We start from the raw sequence: 26,395 nt of genomic DNA, 5'->3' as shown, positions 1-26,395 counted from the left end.
TACAATTAAAAAGGAGAGGAATTGTCTCATTAGCGAAACAATGGCAAGAGACTGCTATTTGTTGTTACTTACACTGCTGCTTTCTTTGATAATGATCAACAAGAACCAAATAATAGACTGTGTATGACAGATGATGTTCTGAATGAGAGTTTAGCGAAAATTTTTCTCCATTTGAAAATCTTTGCAGACGCATCTTTAGTACATTACATTCTGCACAGAAATTAGAGTCATCTTAGATTTAAAAATCTAGTCAGTTGCTGTGCTTCATTTCTGACTATATCACTATTGAGCATAAGAGTAATACGAATATAAACATGACAAGATATGTATATTCTTCCACATTTGCTGTTGTCTCACTCTAGTTTTGTAGTTTATTAGGCAGACAGGATTTAAATGAGATAGCAGCAAACACGAAAAAATACATGGCATAATGTTTACGTTCTTCTACCTTTTCTTTTAATTTCTTAACTGATGCAGAGGTTTTGGCGCCTGTGTAGCGGTGCGTATATTCAACGGCAGAAGTTAGTTGTGGCGGCATCTACCAACATTTTTCAGAACTTCCGCTAACTTTGCACTTGATTCTAAGCTGCAGGCGGCTTCTTGGATTACAAAAACCAGAAAAAAAGTGCAGATTAGATTTGAGTAAATACGGTAATCCATTTCCATCAAACCAGTGTTCTAAGCCAGCGTTAGACAACATGGTCCTGACTGCTCACTACAAGGCATTCAGCTAACATGGTGGGCGGTAGGCACTGGGGCTTTTAGAAATATTTCCACTACTTTGTCAGAGAATTCTGGCATAAAGTATTTGGTTAGTAACTATCATTATATGCTTTAGCTTGCTGTAACTCTGCATTATAAATTTGATAATGTAAAGTTACTTCCCTACTTCATAAATCACCATTATTGTGGAACCAGTGGGTGGTTAGAAATTGTTTCTACTAACAGACATAAAGTGGGCAGTAGGTAAGAAAGGTTGACAACCCCGATTTTTAACTATTTAGGGTGTCAATTACACTTTGGGGAATTTGTTCTGTCTTCTCATTTGTCTGCAAATAAAACTGAGTGGAGTGTTATATTTAGAGGTAAAGTGTTTACAGAACATGAAACAGGATTGGGCCGAAAATAAAAACTTGTGGGACTCCCTGTGAAATAATTTTCCAATCTGTGAAACAGTTTCCTGTCCTTGACATTACAACATCTTTTGCTTTCTATCTGTTAAATATGGTTAGAATCATTTCAAGCCACTACCGTTTTTTTCTGCACCTTTCTAATTTATGTAACAGTAAACAGTGGTTTACACAGTCAGAAGCCTTTGTAAGGTCACAGAAAAGTTTTGTGACTTTTTGGGATTTCCAGAATGAGATTTTCAGTCTGCAGCAGAGTGTGCGCTGATATGAAACTTTCTGGCAGATTAAAACTGTGTGCCCGACCGAGACTCGAACTCGGGACCCAACAAATTTGTTGAGGGCACATATTGTAATCTTGCCTTTCTGGAAGCCGAACTGGTTTAATGTGATGATATTACTGTATTCATCTGAGTATAATATGCCCCTCAATATCAGATGAACCTCTGTTTTTGAAGATGCTCCTTGAGAAAAAATTATTTTTAACATATTTTCACTAATCAAAATTACAGACTGTTTTATTGGCATAAAGTATCTGCCAATATTTTATTGACATAAAGTATCTGCCATTTGTTGATTGTTTACATTTTGATAATACTGGGAGAAATAAAATAAACAAAAAGAAATGGTTTATATTAATTTTGGACAGTCTTATTTTCTACGTTTTTTCCTTACTGACCCTGTAGTCTGTGGCATCACTATTTTTAATCATCATCATCATCATCATAGCACAGCTGTGAAATTTTTATCTTCATTGTCACAAATATTTGGCTATTTCTTCAGAATATGTTGCTGTTTCTGAGGTGATTGTTATGATGGAACTGAGAGCACAGCTGTGTCCTCTGAATACATATCAGTTTTCGCTTCTGTGCTGATGTGACAATGTTACAATGTCTCTTGCTTCCAGACGTATTGCTAGCCCACTGTTCTGTCATTGGCTGTGCAGAACTAGTTGACACATCCCCTTTCATTCCCATCATATGTCATGGTAAGTCAACAACACTGCAGCAAGAAACATGTAGGTATGACACTGGCCCCTATTTAACTTTTATCATCTCCTGCAGAAATGAACACTTTTTTTTTAGTATTTATTCAATTGTAAAGTCAGTTGAATTCTGCCTACAAGTTGATTCAAGCAGACTGCAGTTTAAATATGGTAGACCAGGAGTGGCCAAGACTTCAGCTCACAGACTATGGCTGGGTACCATTCCCAAGTACTCAGCCTCGCTTCAAATTCCCTGACTGCTACACCACACTGTCTGAGTGTGAGGAGGGGGCAGAGGGGAAAACTGTGAATGTGTTTCACTTGAATGGCAGTGCAATCGCATTGCATGCTACTTGCTTTTTATATTTTGCATTTCTCAACAACACAGGTCACAAACAAAACACATTTTCAGTATTATTTAATTATTTTTGGTGCACTGAAGGCATAACTTAATTTTTATCTTCCACAGACTATTGGCGTACTGACAGATGCAGATAATTTCGTAGAGTTTTGCATTCATGTTGCCATGTAATCATGATTTACTTACTTTCATAATAAAATAAAAAAGGTTCTTTCGTACAGATATACCTAGCACTTTTTCAACCTCATCGTGGAGACCTGAAAACTATCTGAGGAAAGCAGTGTAGACACCCTGGACAGTTTTAATATAAAAAGATTTGCCATTAAAACTGTAGTTAGCTTACAGGTCAATCAGTTGCATCTGCACATGCATAGGGGTGCTTTCAATTGAAACTGGAAATGGTCTCAAAAAAAGCTCAGTAGCAGATTTAAGATTGATAGCATCCTCAAACTCTTGGTAAAACTATCCCTGTAATTCTTTCAAGGCCACAATGAATTCTTCAAACCTTGCATTTTCTTTAAGGCCAGGGACTGTGTTCACCAGGATATGTCCCTTCTACAATGTGATTTTCTTTTTAAAAGTATCCCCACCAAATCAAAAAGAAGTTTCCTTGCAATGTCTTACTGTGGGAAATGTTGCAGTCAAGTCCACTTAAAATACAAAGTCTGCAAACTATTTTTGAAGTTCTAATTTTGATTTGTGAGCACCTGGGAATAATCTGCATGACTTCAGAAAATTTACTATTTGGACCACCAATTTCTTTACATTCTCCAGGACTGCAAACTTAGCACAAAGTGCTTTCTTATGAATGGAACGATGAATCCCATCTGTTGATTATTGCAATTTTGAGTGACAGGCTGGGCCTTGGCCCACACAAGGCCCACACACATTGAACAGGTGAAGTTTGGCACACCATGGCTGGCCCTGTGGTAGATGTTCACAAAAATCCAAAGTGCATGATATAGATTCACATGGCTGGAAACATGATAAAATTTGTGATTCTTGAGTTTCTCCCGGCGTATTTGATAATCAAAATATCCACGGGTGTGCTGCCAGTCTATAGTGTCCAACGGGCACAATATTTTGGCGATCATACATGTTGCCATCATCAGGTGATGGCGACATGTATGATCACCAAAATATTGTGCCCGTTGGACACTATAGACCGGCAGCACACCCGTGGATATTTTGATGATAAAATTTGCTACTTACTCACTGTTCTCCTCCCTGCGATCATCCTAGCTCTCAGCCAAGCTGGTGTCACTGTTCCTCTTTCATCTCTTCTGTAGTGATGAGTTTGAGCAACTGTGAAAAACAGATTGCAGTATCTTTTAGTGTGGAGGTCACGTGTAACAACACAAACTAATACATAAATAAAAGATTGCAATTACAATTCAGTCCCATTATTGAACTGTTGCTCATTCCATAATCTAGTTACATCCATTGGTACTATCCCCACAACTAGTCTTGCCTCTGTAATTTATTCTCATGATAAAAGTTACAATCAGTTTAATATGATTTATTTTCTTTGTTAGACATTCCACTCTGGATTAATTTTCCTTGTTGTTTCAACTGAATGTTGCCATCACATTCTAAAGCTGATTAAAAGCTGGTAACACTTTTATCCAGTATTTTAATGCATGAGCAGGGACCAAATTTCCCATTTACAATCCTTAGTAAATCAGTACAGACTCTCACAACCGAATAAAACATTGATCTGGGTTCCAAATCAGTTAATTTTTTTGAAGGACAATATTTCCAGTTTTGAATGTTACCTTTACTTAAAAAGTGGCATTAATGTTTGTACACAGTATCCACACATGTATGACAACATTTATTGCAAACTTGTTCAACAAAAGTTTGTAAGATAATAGAATTTAATGCTATCTTCTCCTGGGTTTCACAAAACTGCCAAATTTTAATCATATTGATAGACTATTGTAGTGGCTAATTCATAGTTTCTCACATGTCTCTTGCACTGGCGCCATGCATGTCAGGGTCGCATGATTGATTGAGCAACATCGATGCTATATCAAGCACTTCTGTGTATCAAAAAATCTCAACCCTGTTGGAGCACGAGTATTGTTTGCCAATTCCTGCCCCTCTGAGTTCTTCAAAATAAATCTGCAGATGAACTCAGTAGCTGAAGCTTCATCTGTAAATGTAAGACTACCCCTGTATACTGTAAAAAGTACAGAAAATTGTTGACCTTAGTAGCAATAGTTTAATCTCCGAATATAAGATGACAATGTATTTTTTTTAATGATGAATTTGGGAAAAATTGTTGTCTCATAATTTGTTAATACAGTAAATTTTGCTATCAAATTTTGGATCGTGACTGCAACAACTTTTTTAAATACTTTTGAGCATACTGGAAGAAGACTTACTGGTTGGTAGATGCCAAATTTTCATTTTAGCCTTTCTTGAATAATGGCTTTACTGCTGCATACTTTGGAGCAGTGGTAGTCAAACTGGTCCACACTGCCCACTAACGTGCTTTCTGGCTTTCATGGTGGATAGTTGGGAGTAGGGTTTAGAAACGTTTTCATTAGGTTTTCATGAGCTTTTGACAGAATTTGGTAACTAATAGTTTTCAACATTGTTCAGTGTCTCTTCTGGAGTCTTCTGAAGCATTTCCATTTCTTCCCAATAAGTGGCACACTACTGCCATGAGCAAACTAATGATGTTCTCACAGAATTTGTCTAGGTCATTCACGTGTAATAGAAATATGAGAGGTTTCAACTCCAAGCTATTGTGGCTCTCCATATTTAGTGGCTTCATGCCTTAAATAACATTGAGTTAATATGTTGAAACTTGCTTTCTTCTGCTTAAGTATGATTTTATCCAGTTGTTAATTACTTGTAATCATACCCTCCCACACATCACTACATTCCTGATCTCTCCCCATGTGATTATCACACCTTCGCCCTCTTAAAAAAAGACCTTAAAGGGTTGATGATTCCAGTTGAATGAGGATGAGCAGCAGGCAGTTACGGACTTCAGACAGCAAGACAGGGTGTTTTACAAAATGGGTTTCTTCTACCTGGTTCATTGTTGAGATGATTGCCCCGGTACTCACATCAGTTTTGCCTGATTAGAATACTGATTCTGGACTGTACGGCCTTTGAATGGAAACTTTTTGATGACCCATTATACATAAGAACACTTGTACACATCTGGTTTTTTTTCCAAAGTTACAATATTAAAACTGTATAATTGAGACTCAGGTCCAGATCCACATCAATTCTCCACAGTGTTCTTTCTTCCAGCAATGGTAGTTTATCTAGATAGGCAGGAGAGATTATGTAAAATTTGGAAAATAGTACAGGTCAGAATTGATCCCCTGAGAGCAGGCCACATTGGAATTTGAAACATTATTAGTACAGATGAATGAGGCCGGAAAATCTGCTTATTGATGTCAATAGTCACAATAAGTTGTTACTTTAAATCACCACAGTAGCTAAAGACAAAGCAGTTCTTAAATTTATGCTTCTCTGTTATTACGTACTATAGGAACAACGTAACTCTGTGTGTGTGGGAACGGGAGTTGATATGAGTGCTAGAATGGGGTTGCACGTCAAATGTAGTCACGACTGTGGTACACTTCTATTGCAGATTGATAACTATACTTTCAAAGTATGGTGAAAGTGACTGGCAGCTGGCAACATTTGTGTGCCAGGCATTATGGAACTTCTGTACAGAATCAAGTGATGTGCATGCTGCACTTGGCCACGAGGAAACATCTGACCTGCTTAAAATCCTTGCTGACTTTCTAGGTATGTGTTTGTATAATATAATAAAACACTGAGTAGAATGTAATGAATAATGGAATCAATTAAAATAACTGATTAACATGTGTAGTGGTGTCGAGCAATAGACATGCACATTAGATCAGGGTAGTTCAGTTGTTGATCTTGGGGCCTTCTTCAGAGCACACACTAACATGCACAGTCTTTTTTAGGTGCTGGGTGCATGCGCGCGTGTGTGTGTGTGTGTGTGTGTGTGTGTGTGTGTGTGTGTGTGTGTGCGTGCGCGCGCGCGCAAAAGAATTAATAAATATTATTGCACTTCAAATGGATACACATCTTGGTGCAGGGTTAATAGGTCCAGAGTGATTATTCCTAATAATGTGGCATCATTTGCTTCAAACTTCTTTATTTATTTTATTCATGCATGAGGCAGTCATAGATAGTTCTGAGAAAACCTAAGTCATATATACAGTCCTGCAGCCTCTGTTACCTACATAAATATTAATCAAATAAAAACATTACATTTTTGTTTATGTCACTTACAACTAATTTTGCTACATAACGATAATTATATGTTTTATTACATTGTAAGTTATTTACTTACATGAATAATCATGTTTTCTGTTACAAAATTGTAATGATACTGCTTAAAACTCAGATTTAGTAAATTAGTTTTGATGTTTTAGAAAGTCAATAATTATTCAACTATTACTGGGTCTGAACACTTGCACAACAGTTTGCAGCACATTACCTTAACTGAGTAAAATACACAATTTTTATCTTTTCCTGATACTGACCTTTCCACAAATATTTTGACTGTTTACGTACCTTTGAACAAGGAAGTATCCAGTACGAGTATTTTTATCTCGCATTATTAACTGTTGTAATTACAAAAAAGATAGGAAAAACCTCTTGTTAGCAACCAGAAATGTTGAGTATCTATTCAAATGCATACAAAAATGGTAAGTTCCTGAAACACAAGCTTCAGAACGAAAAAATGTGTATAAGTCAGGTGCTTCTTTAAACTTATGTATCAATTTCTACAACACTTCTTAACTGAGGCAGTAACAGTGCAACTAACTTGTCATATAATTTCATTATAAGAAATCTGTTTCTCTGCATATGTTGTCCCAATAACTGACTGTTTGAAGCTGCACTGAACAAAATACTTTTTCTCATGATGACTTGGATAAGTCTGTATATATGTCTCTACATGATTTTGAATTTATATATTGGTTTAAATGACTCATTATGCATTTTAACTAAAATTATTTTAAAGTAAAAAACACCCACAAATTTACCCACAGTTTATCTCACTAATTAGACTATTATCAGTTTGCTAGAATTGATGTGGCTTAAAAAGAAAACAATCTGGTTGTCTCACGGTATTAAAAAAGTCATGCCCTTTACTAATATGCCCACTTTATTGCATTTATTAAAGTGTTAGTCCACAGAGGAAGTAGACCTCAAACTCTGAGTCTCCATAACACTCCATACAGTTAACAACATTTCTACACTACTTAAGCAAGTAATTTGATATGCTAAATAAGCACTTATTGTACTTTTGTACTTCCATTGCCACAGTTTAAAAATGTACTCTGCACTTGTTACGGAATGTAAATTGTAAAACACAGTACTGTGCAAAGGATCTATGATTTCTAGAAGGAAATCAATAACATTTTCAATATAATTAATGAGTTTTGGATGGATCTACTTGCCTGTATGGAAGATGTAAACACTTTTATTGCTATAGCCTATTTTCCTTGGGAAAATAGCAAATAGCAAATTCAATTACGTTAGGAATCATTGTACTCAGTGGCTGTGAAATGATTATCATCAGTGATGAACTCAGCAATCAGTCATGTATCAATCCGCATTTTATCAAACATAGCTGGATTTCAGTTACAGTATAGTCATCATCAGGTCAGAGAGAGGAGCACATTATGTTATTTATTGACAAGCTAAAAAATGCAAACTGGGACTCTGTATACGAGCATCAAAAAAGAAAAACTGGAAAAGAAAATGATTTTCATGACTTTAAAAAAATATAGGGAATTATGATTTTCACGTTCCCCATTAATAAAAATTATCTCCTCAAAAAAACATAAAAATTCAATATTTACCTGGTATACAAAATAATTGACAGAAATTAGAAAAAACGTGCTCGTACTGTATCAAATAAATAAAAATGAGGATAATCAAGGGACTAAACAGAGGGGTTTCGATTACAATGCTTATCTTGGATTGAAAATATTGCAAAACTAAGCTTGTGCAAGCTAAAAAAAGCAACATGTGAAAAGTACATAGAAGCAGGAGCGGCTTCTGAGGTAGTGCTGCTGTGCCATGGCACTACTTATAAGAAAAAGAAAGGAAGAGAAATCTGTGTGAACTGCACATAAAACATTGTTTTGGAGTTTGTAGTCTCTGATTTGAAGACACACGTTTCACCGCGGCACCCTTGGAGACAACTGCAGATTGGCACCATCTGCCCTCATAAGGGCTCTGTGAAAGGCTCAACCATTGGCTTCTACATGCTTTGTATGATGTAGGAAGAGCCGGATGTAGTCTGGCTCAGAGCTTCACATTCTTTCTGCCAGAGAGCAGTAAAGTGCAGTACCTGTAGAAGAACAATCTGCCATCTAGCGATCATGTTAAAATACATAGCGGTGCAGATTTCTTCTAATTCAATTTTAAAATCTGTATGCAAGTTAATGCTAATGCATTTCCAAACACTAATTAAAGCTTAATTAAATCAAATACAGAAACAATGCAATTAAATATTCTTACAAATAGCTATATGTAATTTGAATATAAATGAATTTGTGATTGTGAAGAAAGCAATGCTGTTTTTTGTTTTCCTTGTATGTTATTTGGGGAGGGATTTTAATTGGTGTAAGACTGGAATAACTGATATTGGGCTTATAAGGTCTAAAATGAAAGTTCATTAAATATCAAAGCGACACATGAATATGTGCTTGATCTTTCATTTATAGACAAAACCAACATTCAGCAGAAATTAGATTCACAATTGAGGGCCACAACAAACATGCAGAAAAGAATAGATATATATTGAATTTAATTATAAACTGTATTCGATTCTGTGGTGCTTTGGAACTGACTTTCAGGGGCCATGATGAACCTGTTGTTGTTGTTGTGGTCTTCAGTCGTGAGATTGGTTTGATGCAGCTCTCCATGCTACTCTATTCTGTGCAAGCTTCTTCATCTCCCAGTACCTACTGCAACCTACATCCTTCTGAATCTGTTTAGTGTATTCATCTCTTCGTCTTCCTCTACGATTTTTACCCTCCACGCTACCCTCCGATACTAAATTGGTGATCCCTTGATGCTTCAGAACATGTCCTACCAACCGATCCCTTCTTCTAGTCAAGTGCCACAAACTTCTCTTCTCCCCAATCCTATTCAGTATCTCCTCATTAGTTATATGATCTACCCATCTAATCTTCAGCATTCATCTGTAGCACCACATTTCAAAAGCTTCTATTCTCGTCTTGTCCCAACTATTTGTCGTCCATGTTTCACTTCCATACATGGCTACACGCCATACAAATACTTTCAGAAACGACTTCCTGACACTTAAATCTATACTCGATGTTAACAAATTTCTCTTCTTCAGAAACGCTTTCCGTGCCATTGCCAGTCTACATTTTATATCCTCTCTACTTCGACCATCATCAGTTATTTTGCTCCCCAAATAGCAAAACTCCTTTACTACTTTAAGTGTCTCATTTCCTAATCTAATTCCCTCAGCATCACCCGACTTAATTCAACTACATTCCATTACCTTGTTTTGCTTTTGTTGATGTTCATCTTATATCCTCCTTTCAAGACACTATCCATTCCATTCAACTGCTCTTACAAGTCCTTTGCTGTCTCTGACAGAATTACAATGTCATCGGCGAACCTCAAAGTTTTTATTTCTTCTCCATGGATTTTAATACCTACTCCGAATTTTTCTTTTGTTTCCCTCACTGCTTACTCAATATACAGATTGAATAACATCGGGGAGAGGCTACAACCCTGTCTCACTCCGTTCCCAACTACTGCTTCCCTTTCGTGTCCCTCGACTCTTGTAACTGCCATCTGGTTTCTGTAAAAATTGTAAACAGCCTTTTGCTCCCTGTATTTTACCCCTGCCACCCTCAGAATTCCAGTCAACATTGTCAAAAGCTTTCTCTAAGTCTACAAAAGCTAGAAACGTAGGTTTGCCTTTCCTTAATGTAGCTTCTAAGATAAGTCATAAGGTCAGTATTGCCTCATGTGTTCCAATATTTCTATGGAATCCAAACTGATCTTCCCCGAGGTCGGCTTCTACTAGCTTTCCATTCGTCTGTAAAGAATTTGCGTTAGTATTTTGCAGCTGTGACTTATTAAACTGATAGTTCAGTAATTTTCACATCTGTCAAAGCCTGCTTTCTTTTGAATTGGAATCATTATATTCTTCTTGAAGTCTGAGGGTATTTTGCCTGTCCCACATATCTTGCTCACCAGATGGTAGAGTTTTGTCAGGACTGGCTCTCCCAAGGCCGTCATTAGTTCTAATGGAATGTTGTCTACTTCCGGGGCCTTGTTTCGACTTAGGTCTTTCAGTGTTCTGTCAAACTCTTCACGCAGTATCGTGTCTCCCATTTCATCTTCATCTACATACTCTTCCATTTCCATAATATTGTCCTCAAGTACGTTGCCCTTGTATAGGCCCTCTATATACTCCCTCCACCTTTCTGCTTTCCCTTCTTTGCTTAGAACTGGGTTTCCATCTGAGCTCTTGATATTCGTACAAGTGGTTCTCTTTTCTCCAAAGGTCTCTTTAATTTTCCTGTAGGCAGTATCTATCTTACCCCTAGTGAGATAAGTCTCTACATCCTTACATTTGTCCTCTAGCCATCCATGCTTAGCCATTTTGCACTTCCTGTCAATCTCGTTTTTGAGACGTTTGTATTCCTTTTTGCCTGCTTTATTTACTGCATTTTTATATTTTCTCCTTTTGTCAATTAAATTCAGTATTTCGTCTGCTACCCAAGGATTTCTCCTAGCCCTCGTCTTTTTACCTACTTGATCCTCTGCTGCCTTCACTACTTCACCTCTCAAAGCCACCCATTCTTCTTCTACTGTATTTCTTTCCCCCATTCCTGTCAATTGTTCCCTTATGCTCTCCCTGAAACTCTGTACACCCTCCGGTTCTTTCAGTTTATCCAGGTCCCATCTCTTTAAATTCCCACCTTTTTGCAATTTCTTCAGTTTTAGTCTACAGTTCATAACCAATAGATTGTGATCAGACTCCACATCTGCCCCTGGAAATGTCTTACAATTTAAAACCTAGTTCCTAAATCTCTGTCTTACCATTATGTAATCTATCTGAAACCTGTCAGTATCTCCAGGCTTCTTCCATGTATACAATCTTCTTTTATGATTTTTGAACCAAGTGTTAGTCATGATTAAGTTTTGCTCCGTGCAGAATTCTATCAGGCGGCTTCCTCTTTTGTTTCTTAGCCCCAATCCATATTCACCTATTATGTTTTCTTCTCTCCCTTTTCCTACTACCGAATTCCAGTCACCCATGACTATTAAATTTTCGTCTCCCCTCACTATCTGAATAATTTCTTTTATTTCATCATACATTTCTTCAATTTCTTCATCATCTGCAGAGCTAGTTGGCATATAAACTTGTACTATTGTAGTAGGCATGGGCTTCGTGTCTATCTTGGCCACAACAATGTGTTCGCTGTGCTGTTTGTAGAAGCTTACCTGCATTCCTATTGTTTTATTCATTATTAAACCTACTCCTGCATTACCCCTATTTGATTTTGTATTTATAATCCTGTATTCACCTGACCAAAAGTCTTGTTTCTGCTGGCACCGAACTTCACTAATTCCCACTATATCTAACTTTAACCTATCCATTTCCCTTTTTAAATTTTCTAACCTACCTGCCTGATTAAGGGATCTGACATTCCACGCTCTGATCCGTAGAACGCCAGTTTTCTTTCTCCTGATAACGATGTCCTCTTGAGTAGTCCCCGCCCGGAGATCCGAATGGGGGACTATTTTACCTCCAGAATATTTTACCCAAGAGGATGCCATCATCATTTAACCATACAGTAAAGCTGCATGCCCTCGGGAAAAATTACGGCCATAGTTTCCCCTTGCTTTCAGTCGTTCGCAGTACCAGCACAGCAAGGCCGTTTTGGTTAGTGTTACAAGGCCAGATCAGTCAATCATCCAGACTGTTGCCCCTGCAACTACTGAAAAGGCCTCTCAAAATAAGGTGGTTTTTCATGAGCTAATTCAGTTCAGCACTGAACTGGGTAAACATCTTCAAGTTCATCTTATTCAAGCATCAGTGTTCAAAGGCATTTCAAAGACCGTTTAGAATGAATTACTGCAATGCACGTTGGAAGTGTACTGTGATGAAGTTCGTAAAGAAATAAAACGTGCTGATTATGTTTGCAATAGTCATGAATGGAAGCACAGATGTGTCTTGCAAATTTCAGTTGGTTATTGTTTCATGTTATGTTGTTGAGGGAGAACCTGTTGAAAGATTTTGGAACTTTGTTAATCCAGAAAGTCAGCATGCTCATTGTATAACTGAGAGTATTCTGAAAGAAACTGAACAATTAATTGGCAATGATGGAGCATAACTAATAGCTCAGAGCTACGATGGTGCAAATGTTATGAGTGGCAAGTTGAACATGGTTCAAATTAAAGACAAATATCCAAAGGCAAACTACATCCATTGTTATGCACATCAGTTCAACCTTCTGTCTATGGCAGCCTCTGTTAATCACAAAGCCCGTATCTTTTTTGCACACCTTACAGGTAATTCTTCTTTCTTTTCTAACTCATCACAGAGATCAAAAGTATTGCATAGCATTATACAAAAAAGCTTGCCTCATTTGTGTGACGAGATAGATGTTTCCAGAAAGAAACTTTCACTCTGCAGTGGAGTGTGTGCTGATATGAAACTTCCTGCCAGATTAAAACTGTGTGCCGGACTGAGACTTGAACTCGAGACTCGAACTCGAGACCTCAGTCTAGCACACAGTTTTAATCTGCCAGGAAGTTTCAGTAAAAGATGTTTTTTAAAGTGGGGAAAAGTTGTATTACTGCTATTGAAGTCACTGAAACAAGTGAGAGCATAAAACTATCTCCAGTTATTGAAAAAGCTAGTTCATACAAACAAAGACTGCAAGATAATGAAGTCATTTTCTGGCTATCATTTTTCTATAAGATAATGCTTCATGCAGACTTACTTTTTAATCAGCTTCAGAAGAAGGTAACTGAACCAACCACAGCAATGCAAGACAACCAGAACATTGAAGCAATAATGCAAAACATCAGAAATGACATTGACTCCATCCTTAACAAGATTACTTTCGAAAATTATGAAACAATGCCTGCCAAGTAGCCACGGATTCTTGATGGGCATAAAAAATGAGATACTTTGGAAATGTGTGATGCCATCCTTTCTGAAATAAAATTACTTTCTCAGTTCACTGGACACCTCATTGCACCCAACTTATTCAATTTAAATCAGTTTGACAAATACATCACAGATTTCCCCGACAAATACCTTGAAATTAAACACACACATTTCTGGAAAAAAGGAAGTTGAAGGGTGAGCTGCAAGTCTTCTATGCTAGCCTTAGTTGAGAACAGTTGCATTTCTTTTTCTGATTCTAGAGGATGAATTTCTTGACACATTCAGCGATGAGACTGTTAAAGTTTTGAAACTGCTAATCATGACGCCTATCTCGACATCAGAAGCTGAGCAGTGCTTTTCGATGCTCAAGATAATAATAACATTCCTATGAAACACTATAAAAGAAGAATGGGTGCTTAGGGATGCTATCCTGTGAAATGTCATTCTTGTGTAAAATTAAACATTTCAGTCTGAGATGACAGGTTTATTGCCAACAAGAAAATGCAATTTACAGTATCATTACTACTAATTACTTTGAAGCTGTCTTCCCAAAGTTGTGGACTTGCTGCTTTTGGTGAGGACAATGCTTTTAGTTTTAAATTTTGGTAATTTGATTAAATTTGCTTCTCAAAATCCATATTACAAGTTCGAATAACTATACATGCTCTATTATTTCTTGTACTGGCACTCATGTTGTAGCAGTCACTTTTCTGATAGTCGGCCACGAACATAAAACAAACAAGGAGTTGTGGCTGTCCAGGGGAGAAGAGAGGAGTGGGGGGGTCAAGCCCCACCTCGCTCTCACAGGGCTGGCAGCCTACATCCATGTTCTGTGCTCCAGGGAAGCCAGAACCGATGTAATAAGGGACATATGGATTGCTGACTCCATCTGGTGTTATGAGAGCCTGTGACAGAGCAAGATTGGTCTCTGCATTCATTTCAAAACAAGAAAAGGAAACAACCAGCAAGCACAAGTCAAAGCATAGCAGAGCACATAAATCATTTGGTAACAACTAGAGTGCAGTTGTTGGCTGAGGTTGGTGGTGTCATTATGTGGTAGTTCAGGCCCAATCTCCACCAGTGTCTTAAACAACTATACATCAAAACACCCCCTGCTTATGACTGCCACGTTAAAATGACTGAACATACCCTGTGAGGGGTGGAGAACTGTGCTGTTGATATGTGTGCATTTGTGTGTGCAAGAGAGCTTTTTGGAGTTAGTCTTATGTTTTATATCTCTTGCAGACATGCAAAAAATATAGCTAAAGCAGCTCCCAACTCTCTCTCTCTCTCTCTGCCTATCTATCTATCTCTCTGTCTCTTATACAAACACTTGCTATCATGTTCTATAGGAATATATCAATTTCCTACTCTGCATAAGGAGGGTGCTGTTGTAATAAGTGTTTATTTCTGTTTCCCTATACGTTTTCTTTGATATAATATCTTGTGAAATATATGAATAATCGACAAAATTTTGTAATACGTTCAATGCTACCAAACTAAGTTTTCTTTGGTACCACCAATGGAATGGCTCAGCAGCCACCACTGCATAGAAGGTGCTTCAAATAAGTGAAAGGCAGCATGGGAAGTTATCAGACAAGATAATTCTTTCAGCCCAAACTTTGCTTAATCCAAGAGAATGGAATGAATACTCTGAATATCACTCAGAGATCTTGGAAACAAAATTAAGTTCACAGACACATCTGCAAGGGATCTGCTTGGTCCCAAATTTTCTGAAAGGCCTTTGTTTCATTGGGATAAAATCATACCCGATGATGTCTACAAAACTATTTCCAAATTGTCTAATTCCAAAAGTATGTGTTGCTACTGTATGTATAATAAATAAATGTAAATGTCATGTGACTAGGGCCTCCCATTGGGTAGATGGTTCGTCGGGTGCAAGTCTTTCGATTTGATGCCACTTCGGTGACTTGTGCGTCGATGGGGATGAAATGATGATGATTAGGACAACACAACACCCAGTCTCTGAGCTGAGAAAATCTTCGGCCCAGCCAGAAATTGAACCCTGGCCCTTAGGATTGACATTCTGTTGCACTGACCACTCAGCTATCAGGGGCAGACTGGATGTATAATTATCCTGTTAAACAAATGCTTCACTTGATAAACAAGCCACTGAGTTTTATTTTTTTAAATGTTTAGAGTATGGAGTTTTTACGGATTCACTCAAAATCTCAAAAGTTATCCTCATATTCAAAAAGGATGATGAACAACTCTCCCAGAGTGACTGACTAATTTATTTTGTGCTGATATTTGGACCACTTGTATACATTCAATTGAGCAATAGTCAGTACAGATTTTGCCCATGTAAAAATAACACTGCAGCTCTTCTGAAAATTGTTTTGATCAGACTTTAACCGTTTTTGATAATAAGAAAACAGTTTCACTTGTATTATGTCATATAAGTAAAGCATCTGAATGTATTACTTTTAACATATTGCTAACAAAATTATAATATTATGGTATACAAAAATTACATTAGCATTAATTTCTTCTTACATGAACAACAGAAGAAAGTTTGTCTCAATGAAAAATAGACACTCACCCTTAGTAGAAATTTTTTCATTGTGACTATCAGTGACCTGCCCCATTGTGTATCACAGTTGATTATCTGCTAAGCTGATGATACAACTTTACTTACTTCGCATCGTGGCATCCCAACTCTTGATAAGATTACTGAAAAAACTCTTGACTCTGCATTAAATTGGTTTGCAGCCAATAAATTTATTTGTAATCCAGACAAAACACAAAAGCTTATGTTAGGACTGTCTGAGAATGCAGACAATAAATGTGCCAAACTCTTAGAGATACATATTGATGCTAAACTCAGTTGGGAAGAACATCTTAACCAAGTCTGTAAAAAGATTTCATGAGTTTCCTACCTCATGTGGGAACTGAGAAAGATATGGTCAGCAATAATTATATCTTTATGACACATTTCATGCTCTTTCAGTCACATACATCATATAGCCTACTCAAATGGGGACGTTCTCCTTGTACCAGCAACATTTTGAAGTCCAAGAAAAAAATCTCCATTTAATATACAAGGCTTGTCCTAAAGAGCAATGCCACCCTTTCTTTACCAGGCTTAGGCTACTAACAGTGGCAAGTCTTACATCTGTGAGCCTACACTCTTTGTCAAGAACAACATTAAGGAATGTGTTATCAGAGAAGAACTTCATAAACATAACACTAGAAACAAGACAAATATTGACATCTCAAGGCACAGGGTAGCAATAACAGGAAACCCCCATAAAGTGATTGTCCTCAAAATTTTTAACAAGTTTCCTCTCACTAATCGATCCCTGCCATTTAAAAAATTCAAATTTAAATTGCATGACTTGCTAAAAAAAATTAAAGTTACGATAGAAAAGGGTTTTATGATATGGATAATGCTGATGTTAATGTTTAAGATTATAGCTGTATACAAGGTACTTGATATGTGCATGTAATATGAAAATTTTAATACTTTGATTGGTGTTGTAAACTGCTATCACTGTAAAAGCCAACTCTACTGTATGTGGTCAGTGGCAATAAAGACTCTGAATCTGATCTAGTGCATTTAGTAGTAAATCATATAGACCAAGAAAGCTTGTAGAAGCACATGTTAAAATGACCTTAAAGTGTCCATAACTCAATTCACATTCTGCATAGTAGCTGCTACGGGATGTTGGTAAATAAATATTTCACATCAAAGCTTACAGGAATGTTACATGCAGATATCTTCATCATATATAAAATTTTTAAAACATGTTTTGAACCTTTCATAGAAGCATTTGTTTCCCAACCATACATTTCTTTCCATGATAAATGTCTTGCTAAAAATAAGTTGAGTTAATTCTGTTCACTTTAGGTCTCCGCAGGTACCCTTCTTTGTATGTCTTTGGCAGACCATATATCCTGGGTGAGGCAGCTGTTCAAGGCATTAGATTCTTAGTAATAGAGCTATCCACTCTGGAGTCAGATAACAAATTCAAGTTTTGAATAATTCTGTTCATTGAGTCGCTTATTAACTCGTAGCATACAGGATCAACCAATAGTTGTTCCATCATATTCAATTCAATTCATTATCATCCATTTTATCGTATACATGGTATAGGAATTTTCATATGGAAAGAGAGAGAGAGAGCATGATTTATATTTTTGTGGTGTTACATAGCATCCATAACAACAGTAGCATTTCTTTTATCTGCTTTGGCAACCACAATGTTTGCATTTCTCTTGTGGTCATTAAGAGCTTTCGTTTCCTGCACTGATATGTCACTTTGGTCGGTTTTGTATTCCACAGAATTCTCAGTACATTCTCTCTTACTTCTTCAGTCTGAAGATTCAGAAGAGAAAACAATGATGCTTTGACAGCACTGATATTTTTTCAACTGGAATGCTTTAGGGTGGAGTTGTGAAATTCAGATCTTTACCCTTATCTGAGATGGCTTCTCCATCAACTTCCTCAGAAAAAAGGTCCATGTCTACTTATTTTGGGTCCAGAATGGTGTCTTTTCCATACACTTTATCCATCTGTTTCTTGGACTACCTTTCTTTATGACTGAACGTTCTAACATAATTGAAGTCCATGCATATTTTATGGCTCTTTACACGAACAAGGGCTTGGATTGTCCTTTTGTAGATCCTCATGGCTTTCATTGTCTGCAAATGTTGACTAATTCTGACAACATTGTGGATAACACCATTATCACAACACTGGGAGAGAAAAGACAGTTCAGTAAATAATTTACCTCTTCTTCTGCACAGGTCTTCCAGTCATCTAAGGGTGGTATAAACATTTTGCCCATAAAAGCATTTTATGTAAATCTGCAGTCTTTTGTAGCCATTGTCACTGAAGGTAAAATCTTCCAGGTTGTTTGACTATGTGATGTTCCTCCTTAATTTCTTTTTACACAATCATTGCTTTAACCACCTCTATTAGGATCTTCCAGTGCTCCTGGTTAGCTGAAGAGTGTCAAAGACCAGACTGACACTGTTATTCACAAAGAAGAGTATTTTATTCCATTCTTCATTGGTAAGAAATGCTGGACCATTAAGACTCCAGAAGACTACAGCCAGCAATGTGGCATGCTTTCCAGTTTGACTATTAGGTTGGCACTTCAAGTTTCCAACTATTGCAGTCATAATCTCTGCTATGTTTACAGAAAGAGAAAAAAATAGTTAAAAAATTCATGACATAAAATTGTGATACAAAATTCTGTATCATCAAAAGGTTTGTTGCAGCTTCATTATTCTAGCCTTCTGATGTGGTTATTGTCATCTGTGATTTTGTACACCTAATTTAGTCAGTATTCTATCAACATTACACTGAGTATGTAAGCCTCAACTTGACTCAAAAATTCGTGTGATGCACTACTTAAAATAATTGTGGTATTTTTAATTTATTAAATTTTTGTGTAAAGTATACTGATTGCTTCAATTTCTACAGTCCTAATTATTTTTAACAATGAATTGAGATATACTATGGATAAAGTAACTCTATTACTGTAAAGATTTAACTTTTTGAAATAGAGAATAATATCAATATCATAACTTTTGCAAAAGGCAATTTAGGCACTCTACCACCTGCCTTGATTTATTCACATGAGATATGTATGGAATGTTCCTTGAATATTGAGATTATTACTGCCAACAGACTTTTCGCTAAGATATGTCAAGGTTATCCTAATGCTACATATGTTGGGATAAATAGTGATTGCAGATAGCATTTTACAGAGCATGGACTTCACAGAAACATGAAAGGGAAAGAAGCCATGAGTGCTGAAACATCTAATGCTATTAAAGACTCTAAAGTAGAACGAAATACTATTACACTGTCTGAAAACGGCCTTATTAAAGTATCAACATTAGCGGAAATAGGAAGAGCTGATGTCCCACAATCATTGGTAGCAACAGAAGATTCTTTGGCGTTAGAAGAAGTAAAAAAATCTGAAGTGTCGTCCAGTACAGCAGCCACATCAGCCAAATTGTCAGTAGTGTCGAAATCATCAAAAACAGCTGAACCTATATCATCAGCAGCAGATGTACCACCCTCCCCAGCAGGTTCAAAATCAAGTCCAGAATCTGTGACTAGTCCATCAATCAGAAGAACAGAGGCAAGAACAGTGGTACAAAATGCCACTCAGATATCATCAACAGAAGAAAAATCAACACCATTGGAGCTTCATTTATCAGCTTCATACGCAGCTTCAGCGTCCACAGTAACGTCAGTGCCAACTGTAGTTCAAGATTTAAATGAAAATACAGTTTCAGCAAAAGTTCCAGTATCAATTGGAACATCACTTCCAGTATCAATTGGAACATCACTTACAAAACCAGACTCAGCATCAAAACTGGCAGCATCTCCAACATCCACTGAATCATCAGCTTCAGAAACACCACCAGCATCCACTGAAACAGCAGCTACAACTACAGGTACAAGAAGTATGGTGGCACGTCCAGGGGTAAGAAATACAAGGAGCAGGAAACGTGTAATTCTTAAGGATTTTTGGTACCCAGCCTCGGCAAGGAACAGCCGGTAACATTGGGAAACATGAGTACAAACTCCTCTCAATCTAATTTCAATAATTAAAAAATAATGACCCTTAACATACAATGCATTAAAAATAAAATATTAGAACTTGAGATTGCAGCTAGTGAAGCTAGTATAGATTGTATTTGCATTCAAGAACATTGGTGCATGAGTTATGAACTAGAAAATATTTGCATTTCCCCATACAAATTAGTAAGCCATTTTTGCAGGAAGGAAACAAGACATGGCGGTGTTTGCATTTATGTAAAACCTGGAGTATGACTGTAACTGAATCCTTGAATGAAGAAAAACATTTTGAGGCTGCAGCAATACAGTTGAATATGCAAAAGAGTAAATTAATAATAATGTCAGTGTACAGATCACCATGTGGTGATCCTGAAATTTTTAGAAATAAGTTAGAGGCATTGCTCAAAATATTACATCATAAAAAATCAACAATAATTATAAGTGGAGATTTTAATGTCAACTTATTGACTGAAGGTGCATCCAAAGATCAGTTCCTGAATGTTTTACATAGCTTCAATTTGTATCCACATATAACTAACCCTACAAGAATAACAAACTCTTCAAAAAGTCTCATAGATAATATCTTCACAAATATAGATGCCATAGATATAGATGTAATAAATGTTGACCTAGGAATATCTGATCACAATGCACTTATCCTTAAATTTCCCATAGCCCCTGTGACCAAAAATAGTTCATACCAAATGTACAAAAGAACCTTCTCCACAAATAGTTGCAGTCACTTCATAAATACACTGACTAACCAATCATGGGCAGAAGTACTGTTACAAACTAGCACAAACACTGCATATAATGTTTTTTCTTCCCTGTTTATGTTGAATTTTGAAATGTGTTTTCCTAAGAAACTTGTCAAAACAAACACATATGGGCATACACATGCTAACTCCTGGATCACAACAGGTATTAGAAATTCCTCCAGGACCATGAAAATGCTTAACTATAGACTGAAAAGTTGGACTGACCCCAAGTTTAAAGAATATGTAACAAATTACAAAAAATATATAGAAAAGTAATTACAAAAGCAAAATTACTAAGTAATGATAAATTAATAAGAAAATCAGGCAATAAATCAAAAACTATTTGGGAAATTGTGAAAAGGGAAACAGGTAAGGGCCTCAAGGATCAGGAAATGGTACTCAAAAATAGTGAAAATATTGAATTAAAAGATGAAACTCTGGCAAATTACATTAATAATTACTTTTTAAGTGTACCAGTGTCATTAAGTAAAAACTTTACTAAACATGAGAAATTAACAGCCCCAAAAGTAGACAGTAGTATGTTGTTAACTCCCACAAATGATAATGAAATATTAAAGGTGATAAAGAGTCTAAAATCAAAAATGTCTGCAGGTGTGGATGAAGTGCCTGTGTCAATAATAAGAAAAGTTTCCCAACAAATTATAAAGCCCCTGGTACATATTGCCAATTTGTCTTTCAGCGAAGGTGTGTTTCCTGAGAGGTCGAAAATCTCTAAGGTTAGACCTCTGTTTAAAAAAGGAGATCCATACAAGGTAGAAAATTATAGACCAATATCCCTTCTCCAATCATTTTCAAAAATTCTAGAGAAATTAATGAAAACCAGACTCATAAATTACTTAGATGCTCACAAACTTCTAAACTGCAATCAACATGGCTTTCGCTCAGGCCACAGCACAGAATCAGCTATCCATGCCTATACCAAAGAGATTGTCAGGAGTCTCGACACTAAAAAATGTGTAGTGGGAATTAACTTAGATTTATCTAAAGTTTTTGATACAGTAAATCACAAAATTCTGTTAAACAAGATGGAGGCAATAGGTGTAAGGGGAGTCGTGAAGCAGTGGTTTAAATCTTACCTTCAAGATAGAACTCAGGTGGTAGAAATCATCGCAGAGCATAAAAATCAGAAAATCAAGTGGGTCTCAGATGCAAAGAAATTGGAAATAGGTGTCCCACAGGGCAGTGTTCTTGGTCCCTTATTATTCTTGCTTTATATAAATGACATAAAAAATCCTAATATTTGTACCAAAATAATGTTGTTCGCAGATGACACTAGCATAATTATAAGTGATGATAAAAAATCATTAACCACCACAACTGATATAGTCCTGAAATATATTCAACATTGGTTTAATGCTAATGAGTTAGCACTTAATCTAAATAAAACAAATTATATACAGTATGGCAAAGCAACTCAAGATATGGACCTCCAGTTAAAACTAATGGATATGAAGTAGAGAGTGTACAATCCACAAAGTTTTTGGGCATGCACATTGATCAAAACTTAAGCTGGAAAGACCATCTCAAGTACTTATCCCACAGGCTCAATTCGGCATGTTTTGCATTGAGGATATTATCTAGAGTATGCAGCGCAGACTGTACTAGACTAGTGTATTTTGCTTACTTTCAGTCCATCATGTCATATGGCATAGTGTTCTGGGGTAAAACTAAATCAAGCTTAACAGATATCTTCAAATTTCAGAAAAGAGCTGTACGAATCATAACACATAACTCTCCAAGAACTCATTGTAGGCCCCTTTTCAAAGAACTGCAAATACTCACAATACCATCACTGTATATTTTTAAAAGCATTCTGTGTACAAGAGCATATATGAAAAATCTACGTACAAATGAGGACTGCCATAATTATAATACTAGAACTCGTAAGAATTTGTATGTAGAAAGGGTAAGGACAACACAAACCCAAAAGCATGTAAGTTATTTTGCAATAAAACTCTACAATGCTCTGCCAGTGTACATGAAGGCAATAATAGATGAAGTAAAATTTAAGACTGAACTTAAAAATTACCTTTTAAGCAAAACTTTCTATGACATAGATGAGTACTTTGATTGTGTGTAAATTTATTGCCAAAAATTTTAATTTGTATGCCTAAACTTGTACTTTTAAAAAATTCCTTGAAAGTGATATCCCATTATTATGTCTGTAGTACTTGTACTAGTATGATAACTTTGTTGTGACAATTCCTACATCATGTAAATGATATACAGGAAGATAATTAAAAAAAACAGTGCAAGATACCTGAAGTACATATTCCAAAGCAAAGTTGAGGCCACACCATATCAAACTTCTATCTATGACAAATAGAGTCCACAATATAAACACCTTAGCCAAACCAGTAGCATGTTCAACATGTGCTCCACAGGTCACATCACAACCGCCTCAGACCAGACCAGGTCTGGCTTATATGCCAAACTCTGGTGTTATCTCATCAGTATCATCCAATTGCAAGATGGCGTCAAAGGTAAAAGTTCGAAATGTGTCTCTCCACAAAAACGTAAATTTTGCAACAAAAAAGAAATCGTGTGAAAACTGCAAGGGCAAAATTATGAAGCTAAATGAACGAATTAGTAGCCTACAGTTCGTAATCAATGCCCTGAAAATGGATATTACTAAAATTCAAGAAAGAAAAACCGAAGTGAACACGCCACGTTTTCTGCAAGATAGTTCGACAGTTTCCGAAAAATGGACAAAGGTGAAGTGCAATGGCCGCAAACAAAAAGTACAAGAGCAAGAGAATTGTGAAATAAATGTAAGCTTCGTGCACGACAACTTATTTCAAGTACTTTCCACAACAGATTGTGGAAGTGCAGTGTTTAGTGATAGTGCTCATGAACCATGTGAAAATCAAAAGGATCTTGTAAATAAGCCAGAACAAAAGAATTCGTTGACGCAGAAAAATAAGAAATCCGACGTAAATTTAGTAAACAAACATCTGCTGACCTTATGTAGTTCCGATGGATTATCGGCTTGTGTGAAAAAGAAAGAGGAAATAAACAGCTCAGTTAGGCCTACATTTTGTAGCTCCAAAACAATTACAAAAATCGAAATATATTCAGACAGCCAAGGGCAAAACATAGCTACTGACTTTCGTAATAAAAGCAATGTGAACTTAACTTCCATGGTGAAACCAGGTGTGAAATTCTGCACAGCAACTGCAATAAGCCACAAACAAATTCCCACTTTAAGCATCAAAGACTTTGCCGTTTTCCTGGCGGGAACAAACGACGTTGCAAGAAACGAAAAACAAGATCTGTTGCTTTCACTAAAAAGGCGACTGTATGAACTAAGATGTACTAACGTCATTGTATTTTCAGTACCACATCATCATGACCTATCGGAATGGTCCTGCGTTAACAAAGAAGTGGAATGTGCAAATAGTGAGATGAAACAGATATGCAAACGATTCTAAAATGTGACTTTCATTGATATAAGCAAACTAAGAAGGAGATTCCATACTAGACATGGTTTCCACTTAAATAGATTAGGAAAAAATTTCGTAATTGCAAAAATAATAGAAATAGTAAATGCCAAAACGAAAGTAAGTTGTGACACTTAAAACATAATTCCCCTCAAGGACAAGACCCAAAAACTACTTGGTGAATCTGAAAATGAAGCATCACCACTACAAGACAAGTGTGATGTTCTGACATTGCAAGAAAACACCCCAAGTGCTAGCAGTTCACAAGGAAGCATATCAATAACAACAGAATCAACACCTGAAGCATCAGAAACAGCTACACCATCATCACCATCAATAACAGCAACAACAACAACAACAACAACAGAAATGACAGCATCAATGACACCGGGAGCTACACCAGCAGCAGCAGCAAGCAACTCACCATATTCCAGTGAACGACCTACAAGGTGCAGAAAACCTGTCCTTCTGGAGGATTTTTGGTACCTCACCAGGGCAAGGAACGGAGTATGACACCACAAAATGTAAATACAAATGTAACCAGTTCTCATCCTCATCACCTGCAGATTCTAAGCTTAAACATTCAGTGTCTTATAAATAAATCATTAGAACTTGAGGTGCAAATATTAACTGCATGTGGATTGTGGAGCATTGGTGCAGAAGTTTTGAATTAAGTAGCATTAATATTCATCCGTTTAAGTTGGCAAGCCAATATTGTAGAAAAATACCAAAAATGGAGGTGTATGTATATTTACCAAACCAAGTATCAGCTGTAAAAGAAGGTGTGAAGCTGAATCATTGAGTGTGGAAAATCATTTTGAAGCTGCAGCTGTGCAGTTGAATGAAATACAGGGAAAAGTCATAGTCATAGCAATATACAGACCACCTACTGGTGATGCAGACATATTCTTTAACCAATTAGAAATATTGCTTAACACTCTGTTCACCGATAGAGCCACTGTAGTTGTGTGTGGGGACTTCAATATTAATCTTATGAGTGAAAGTAGGCTAAAAGACCAGTTCCTAAATCTGTTATGTAGTTTCAACCTGCTTCCACACATACACACACCCACAAGAATAACAAATAATACAGTCAGTCTTATTGGTAATATATTTTCAAATGTAGGACGCACAGAAGTTGAAGTAATAAATGCTGATTTGGGATTATCAGACCACAATGCTCTTGTCCTCAAAATCCCTTCAAGGCCACTGAAAGAGAAAAAAACACACCTCATGTATAAAAGAAATTTTGCTACAGAGAACTGTGTAGAATTCATAAATATGCTAACTAATGAGGCTTGGGCAGAAGTGCTATCCCTAACAAATACAAATGATGCATATAACACATTTTCTTCCATTTTCATGGGATATTTTGAAATGTGTTTTCCAAAAAAGCTGTCAAAAATCAGGTCACTTGGCAATACAAATCCAAGTTCTTGGATCACAGCTAGCATCAAAACTTCCTGTGGAACTCTAAAGAGACTAATTTCTAAAATGAAAACATCCACAGACCCACAATTCATAGAATATGTCAGGAATTACAAGAGGGTATATAGAAAAGTAATTGCTAAAGCAAAATTCATGAGTAATGATAGTTTTATAAGACAGTCTGAAAACAAATCAAAAGCAATATGGGGTATTGTGAAGACTGAAATGGGGAATAGCTGTGAAAACCAAGACATTAGCCTCAAAAATTTAAAAAATGTCAATATTAATAAACAAGATTTGCCAAATTATATTAACAATTATTTCATAAATGCAACAGCTTCATTAAGCTTAAAATTTACAAACGAAGAAAAACCTGAATATCCAAAAACAGCTTGTAGGATGAGGGTAGAGCCAACAAATGAGGGTGAAGTGTTGAAAGTGATACAAAGCTTGAAGCCCAAAATGCCGGCGGGCATAGATGAGGTGCCTGTGTCAATCATAACAAGGACAGTACCACAAATCGCA

The 26,395-nt window shown here is 36.5% G+C and overlaps 1 protein-coding gene across 1 annotated transcript in view; it reads left to right on the top strand.

Annotated features, from left to right (window-relative positions):
• The window catches only part of LOC124544901 (armadillo repeat-containing protein 2), a 171,999-nt gene that overhangs the window by 133,187 nt on the left and 12,417 nt on the right, over window positions 1-26,395 (top strand). Inside the window, exon 16 of the mRNA XM_047123633.1 lies at window positions 6,090-6,250. Within this exon, the coding sequence (XP_046979589.1) occupies window positions 6,090-6,250 (161 nt within the window). The remainder of the gene's footprint in view (window positions 1-6,089; window positions 6,251-26,395) is intronic.

This window comes from Schistocerca americana, chromosome 8 (genome assembly GCF_021461395.2).
Source record: "Schistocerca americana isolate TAMUIC-IGC-003095 chromosome 8, iqSchAmer2.1, whole genome shotgun sequence".
NCBI classification, from domain to species: Eukaryota; Metazoa; Arthropoda; class Insecta; order Orthoptera; family Acrididae; genus Schistocerca; species Schistocerca americana.
Note: the sequence above shows the minus strand (reverse complement) of the source record. Positions and strands in the feature narration are given on the sequence as shown.